This window comes from Ornithodoros turicata, chromosome 1 (assembly GCF_037126465.1).
Source record: "Ornithodoros turicata isolate Travis chromosome 1, ASM3712646v1, whole genome shotgun sequence".
NCBI lineage: Eukaryota > Metazoa > Arthropoda > Arachnida > Ixodida > Argasidae > Ornithodoros > Ornithodoros turicata.
Genome location: NC_088201.1, coordinates 153,455,558 through 153,462,825, shown reverse-complemented (window position 1 = coordinate 153,462,825; position 7,268 = coordinate 153,455,558). Strand labels below are relative to the sequence as shown.

At 43.8% G+C, this 7,268-nt stretch overlaps 1 protein-coding gene across 2 annotated transcripts in view; it reads right to left on the bottom strand.

Annotated features, from left to right (window-relative positions):
• Positions 1–2,622: 2,622 nt before the first annotated feature.
• The window catches only part of LOC135371204 (uncharacterized), a 42,022-nt gene continuing 37,376 nt past the window's right edge, over positions 2,623–7,268 (bottom strand). For both annotated transcript variants that reach the window (XM_064605266.1, XM_064605275.1), the window contains 2 exons: positions 4,990–5,193; positions 2,623–3,027 (listed from right to left, as the gene is read on the bottom strand). In XM_064605266.1, the coding sequence (XP_064461336.1) occupies positions 2,956–3,027; positions 4,990–5,193 (276 nt within the window). In that variant the 3' untranslated portion in view covers positions 2,623–2,955. The remainder of the gene's footprint in view (positions 3,028–4,989; positions 5,194–7,268) is intronic.

Genomic DNA, 7,268 nt, shown 5'->3' with positions numbered 1-7,268 from the left:
AAACAGTGTTCTCTACTCTCGACGGTTTGTACGAGCTTAAAGTCATGCCTCTTGGACTTGCCAATGCACTACCGACATTTGAACGAATGATGGAACTCAGTGCTCCGTGGAATATGCTGCAGGATATGTCTCTGCTACCTTGACGACGACGTCGTCTACTCCCGGCTTAATGCCGACTTCGTCCGTCGCTTACGGCCGTCTTTGACTATTTAAGCGCTGCTGGCTTACAGCTCAGCCATAAAAAATGTGATTTCAATGTCGCCACATCTAGGGTTCTTGGCCACATCGTCTTCCAAGAAGGCATATACCCAGACCATGATAAATTGAGGGCAGTTTCGAGTTTTCCTCTACCAAAAAATGTGAGAGATCTTCAGAGCTTTGTCGCTTTGTGCTCTTAATTTCGCCGATTTGTACGCCGTTTTGCTGATTTTGCTTGTCGTGCTGATTGATGAGGCTGCAATTCCAGCCTCTTCAGTGTAACATGCTACTGCCTGACATCAAGTTTTGGAATCAAGATAATTACTCCAGTAAGTGTAGCCTCACCTGAAAAGCAGGAAACACTATCATGTAAAATGAAAGAGTAGGGGCTCTCCACAGAAGATTTTTGTGTCCCTCTTATGACAGTTAATGCAGGAAAAATTGCACTAAAGCCATGGGTTGCAAATTGCAAACTTTTAGTGCAAAAAGCTTATATTGTAAAATTTACATGAATATTCTACTGGGTGTTTCAAAAAACGTGTCATTCGGACTTTATAAAAAAATGGGGCGACGGAAAAATACGGGGTAAACGGCATTTGTGTGGCAACTGAATTTGCCATCTTGCAAAAATATTTTCATTTGATTTTAATTAAAAGAAATTGGATTTCTTTAATTGAACTTAAAAATTTCCGAAGTCGACCTCACGTTTTTTTACAGAATTAGAGAGCCCGTAGCGAACTTAGTCAGAACCACAAAGAAATCCGCTCGATATTGCAAAGGGAACTGCCAAAAAAAAGTCCCGAAGTTTAGGCTTCAGAGTTTCGGGTATTCAACACCAAATCAGTCGCAAAGACGCGCGGAGGGCAGGACATGTTCCTGCCCCCATGAAGCTAGAACAGTTTATCGCCGGACCGGCGTGCAGCACAAGACGCGATAAGCACAAGACAGATAACAAGGCGGGTGACATTCCACCATAAGTTGATAAGCGGCAAACAAAAATGATTCCGCCTCTTTTTTCCCCGCTCTGTTTTTTTTTTTTTCGACCTTCTATCTTTCATGGGGGCAAGAGCAAGTCCTCCTCTTTACGAATCTTTGCGTCTGATTTCGTGCGCCGTTGAATACCCGAAACTTTGAAGCCTCAATTTCGGGTCTTTTTTTTGGCAGTTCCATTTGCAATATCGAGCGGATTTCTCGGTGGATCTGACTAAGTTCGCTACGGGCTCTCTAATTCTGTAAAAAAAACGTTAAGTTGACTTGGAAAATTTTGGAGTTCAATTAAAGAAATTAGATTTATTTTAATTAAAATCAAATGAAAATATTTTTTCAAGATGGCAAATTCAGTTGCCACACAAATGCCGTTTACCCTGTATTATTCCGTCGCCCCGTTTTTTTATAAAGTCCGAATGACACGTTTTTTTAAACACCCTGTATATTAAATATTCACAGCCTCAATTTTTGGGGAATATTTTTTTCTCAATTTGGGGTAAAAATTTGGTAAATAGACATGTGCTCTAGATTCATGCAAATTTTGGTGAAAAAACTTTCAGTATGCTAAATTCAGGGACAAACCTGACTCAGTTACTCAAACAGAAAGTACTGGTTTGGTACAAACGGTGATGCGACTGCATTTGCTGCCAAACATTCCTACAGACGTCTCAGTGAGGGCAATTTGCCGGGTAAAAATCGGGTTAAACCCTAAAACTTCAGGCTATATCTATGTTCCATTTGGTAGCATTTTTTCCCACATTGGATTCGATATTCAATTTGACTTCTACGCCCTCAGTTCTGAGGTCAGCATTGGATTTTGAAGTTGAATTCCAGTGAGGGGTTATGTTGGTATGTCCGCTGATGGATTATGACATTGGTGTCCTCCTTGCCTCTGACTGTGCAGGCTTTCTGGCAGAGGCCGGAGAAAGGGTGAGCAGTGTCGTGTGTTACCTCAATTATCTGGTCTCAGTGTGGGGGCTGGTACTGGCATGACAGATATATGTGCATGCATCAGAGCTCGATGTGAAGAGGTATGCTGTGCTCACGATGAGGTTGTTGTACAGTGTTGCGTCAGTTGTCGATAGCCATGTGCTTGAAAGTGTGCATAGCAGGTTGCGTTTTCATGTGGCTTCATGTGTGGCGTTTTCATGTGATAAATGGCCACCTTCTCTGACTTGCATTGCTCTTGCATGACACATGAGACTTCATTATCTCATTGACTTCAACTTCAGAACCCATCACATCACAGCCTTTCATTCAACTTCAACTCCGCACCATTCTACATGATGTGATGTCTCCATGATGGTGAGTGAGGTCAGTGAAGTCCATCATGAATGAGTTAGCCGACCCATGCTCAGGTCACTGCGTGTTATGCAAGCTGCACAATAAAACAAACCAGACATACATGCGTGGCATGAGTGGAAGGATTAGAACATATACACTATACATCTTTTATTGAGGAGAATAGGTTTTCTGACAGTACATGCTCCTGCACTTCACAACTTCAAACTTGCTGTCATCAACTACATGTCACACTGCTCAAACAGAAGTCACAAACAATGTTTTCAGTTTGTTTTTTCTTTATTTCAATCCTCTGTGTCTTGTCTCGTTGCAAAAACGTCTCACATGTGCAAAATATTTGATGTGACAGCAATTTCTAGCCTCACTTGTTTGAATACAACCTGTCTAAACTCGACTCTCTTCTGAAAAGCCCAGTGTAGGTAGTACAGTCCAGAAAGATGTTTCAGCAGCGTCAACTGTTTGAGTACCTTATTTCTTGGCGTCCCTGGCCCTCTCTCTCTGAAGCAGGAGTTTAAAATATTCTGCCATTGGAGCTATACTCTGAAACATAGAAGAAAAGGGATGATAATGGTTGGACAGCCTGTCTGCAGGTAGGCATGAAAACCATAAATGTGTCGGTGAACACATTTACGGCCTTAACGGTTACAATCTTAAGTGCATACGGTCATTACATTCTTGCCAGACGGTCAGCGATACGGCCCTTGCGACAAAACTGAAGTGTAAGGGCAATTTACGAATTTTCCCTGAAGCTGCCAAAATCTCGTTACCAAGCGCCATGAACAAGATGGTGCAGATTTCCTTCAATTCAAAATTAAATGTTTTTATTTCGGACGCCGTGCAGCTCCGTCGCTCGATATTTCGGACTCTGTTTGCCCAACCCGCGAATATCTCTCTTGAGGTGACAGAAAATATTTGTATCATCTGAAATTCGTATGAAAAGAAATCAACCAACTAAAATAATGAAGCGATGAGCGAATAATGAGCTGAGTAGAAGAGATCTGTCGTAGCGCCTTTGCGTCTTCGTGTTTGGACAAGGCCCAGCACGTGCAGTCTGCCCGCGAGTCGCGCGACAGCGCTGTAAAGCGAGCTTCACAAGGGTGTCTACCAAACTGCAGTCTTCAAATTCCCTGACTTTTCCAGGTTTTCACTGACTATTTCAAGCGAATTCCCTAACAAAAACAAAAGGGAACTTGGTGCCTGCTCATACGTTTTGATACCAGATCCAACAAAAAACAGACCATTTATTAAGTATTAGTGAGGCTACCCTACTTTTCTGCGTCAGAGCTTGTCATACTGGTGAACTGCTACTCGCAGGAACTGCTGCGGCATTGCCTCTCAACCACCGGTCGGCACTCGCGATTCGCCGTGCATCATCACGGCAGTTGTCTGCGATTTTCCCTGACTTCAGCTGCTTTTTAGCCAAATTCCCTGACAATTCCCTGACTTTTCCAGTCACATCAAAATTCCCTGACAATTCCCTGACTTTTCCAGTCACATCAAAATTCCCTGACTATTCCCTGTTTTCCAGGTTTTCCAGGTTGGTAGACACCCTGTTCACCTAAAGCACGCATGCGTTAGGTGAAGCCGGCTTGCGGACTTGATGACGACGGTGCTTCTGATAGTGTACATTGACGAAATGTCGCTTCGGGAAATAGAAGCTGATGTTATCAGGCAGAGCTGGAAGCACGTTAGGAATGCATCGACAAATTTTTCCATCCTACTAGGGCTTAGTAAAGTTTATTTTGAAGCGAAATTCGTTTTTTCGGACTGCTCGATTATTCGAACTTTTGCGCGATCCCCACCGAGTCCGAAAAATCGGACGGCAACTGTATACGGTGGTACAGGTATAACTACATTGTATTTTCTACGGCAGCGAGTTTTGATTCACGAGTTGCAGGTTCAAACTCAGCCGGGGACACCAGCACCTTGGTGGCAGTACACAAGCTGCATAGACATGCAGTTTTCCGCAACAGATGCTAAATACAGTGTGCCGAGATCATAATAAACTGTGGCATGACCGTATATGTCTTGATGCGCAAAGCAACAAATTATCGTCAGTTCTTAATAATTACCGATAAGTAATTTTGACATCATGCATCCCTGTTTCCTGTGCACTAGCACAGACTAGCTCAGCCCGTGCGTGTTACACGTGGTACTTTTACTTTAAAGGCCTAATTCTCGGTTGGTGTGTGTTAAAGTTGGTTGTCGTTCAGACAAACCATTGATCCTTCTATTGGGGGGGAGGGGGGATTTATTGGCAGAAAAAAAGGAAATTGCTTGTGACCACTGACAAGGCTGTAGAACACTTCGTAAAACCAATGTATTTCCACTTGCTGTACTTCAGACCATTTCTTAAATGAACAGTAACTTTTGTCTACATATTTCGGCCTAAGTTTTCCTGGCTTTTCGGACCATGCTATCTTCCTTAAATGAGACGCTCTGCAGCTATAACAGCGCCTCCTGTATGCATGTAAGGGTGTCGTCGATGTTCGAATAACTTGCCTTTCGGAGGAGCTGTACTTCCATCACGAGCTGCTCCTGATTAGACAGCACTTGGTTGGCAATTGACGGTGGCACTCTTCTCCTCCTCCTACGGCGCTCCCTGGGATTCCGTACGGGGCCCACCTCGGTTTCGGTCGGCATCAGCTCTGGACGGGAGACATCTTCCACCTTATCAGTTGCAGGTTGGGTTGATGGGACCGTATCCTTGCGTACAAATGATAAATTAGTGATTTATCAAAAAAAAAAAGAAAAGGAAAGAAAAGGCTGTATCTATGCGCATTCCATCAAAAGTTTTTGAATACGGTAGCCCTATAGGAACATCGTCCAACCCTGATCTTCTGGCACCTGAACTCGTTTCTGTTACGGACGGAGCAGCATGGGCCCTATAAAGCTGTCCCTTAAAGGATGATGAAGAGATCCTCAAGTCTTCTGTAAGCTTTACCGTAAACTTCTGCATTCTTGGCCCCTAATACATTCACCATGCGGAGTATGAACCAAGCATTGGTTTAAGGTGGACCCTCTTCTTAAGGAAGTCTATGGGGAATTTTCGTTTGCAGGGTTCTCGTAAACCTAGCTAAATTTCTACACGAAACAGGTACAGGCATGTTCCCCTCGGGTTCATCTAGGGAATGACAAATTTTTGAAGGCCTGATGCGATCCACTGATTTTTGGTAAATTAAAGTTTGTCAAAATTTCAATATATGGGAGTCTATGGGAGTCCATGCACATTCCCTGATTTAGTGGAGTTTACTCTGGAATTGCAGGTGGTTGCAAGTATCTGCTACGGTCGTTCGCGTTTGTTGTCATCACTACTGTTGGTTGGCGTCATGCAGCAAACCATTGCCATGTTCTGTACTTCACTGAGCATGGTTTGTTGCATGGCATCCTCCTGCAAGGCGCGTTCTGTGAAGGAATCACACACATAATTCCACGAGTCCCCTTCCAAAGCCTCCGTCCGCATGAGAGAAATGGGTTTCTACGATATCCCGTGGCTCTCGGACAGGTAAGTAGCCACTATGGTGGTGCAGTACGGTTTTGTTAATAAATGATTGAGCAAGAAGCAGGATTCACTTGCGAGTGAACGACAGTGGAAGTAAACGAAGGCTCTCGTAAATAGAGCCTGAAGTTTTAGGGTGTAACCGGATTCTTCCCCGAATTTGCACCTTGAATTGAAGGTTGCGTCTTTAGGGCGAAACCCAATTATTACACCGGCAAATTGCCCTCACTGAGACATCTGCAGGAATGCACACTAACTTGTTTGGCAGCAAACGCAGTTGCACCATTTGTACGGAATCGGTTCAGTTAGTTTGAGTAACTGAGCCCGATTTCTCCCCGAATTTAGCATACTGGAAGCTTTTCCACCCAAATTCACACAAATTTAGGGCACATGTTTGCTTACCCGAAGGTTCACCCTTTGTCTGAATTTAGCACATTTTTGTTGCGAGGTCAGCTCCAATCCTCCTGTCCTTTGAGTCATCCCGCGCCACCACTTCCCCCTGCCTTTTCTTTTCGATGTCGTTTCTTAGTCTCACGATTCTGGGTGCACCATTTTTTCACGCCAGCGACGGACATGAGGTCAAGTGTTTATATTTTTCTTACTCTCTCACTTTCTTCCTTGCACCACGTGGCGGGTTTGTCATATACCGGGTGTCTCAGTTACATCCCCGGGCTAAATAATTCGCGAACCGGTGCACCAATTGAAGAACTTACTTTTTTACAAGTATCTGTCTGATACTGCCTACAACTTGCGCACCGTGTGAATGAGTTGGAGCCGCTTATTATTTAAATAAAAATTCAAATGAGTTTCGTGAAAAAACATAAGTTCTAAAGCAGGGCGCCGTCGGCATTAAAATGGCTACTACCCCTTTTGGGACCTTCAGTGAACACCTTTTAGAGAAAAATCTGCCACCGAAGCGGGTCATTTGTTGCAGTAATTAAATGGTTACGGTTTACATATTTTTGTCGCGGCAGGTCGTGGCGAACTGCAAAATGATGTAATTCATTGGTGTATGGACGTAATTCATTGATGGACATGGGAGTGGAAGAGCGTTAAATTTTTGGAAGTCTCCAGTGTTTTTGTTTTTGTTTGTGATTCCCCCCTTGCGGACCGACACTTCTGTGTCATTCTTTCTAGAGAGTTCTTTTGTTTTGATACAACCTGACAATCTGTTTCTCCTCGTTACACGCAATTTCCCCTGACATTAGAACAGGTGGGACAGGCTGAGTTCCACCTATGCCTTTGCCTGATATTTGTATAACTTATGGAAGAAGGCCAGATG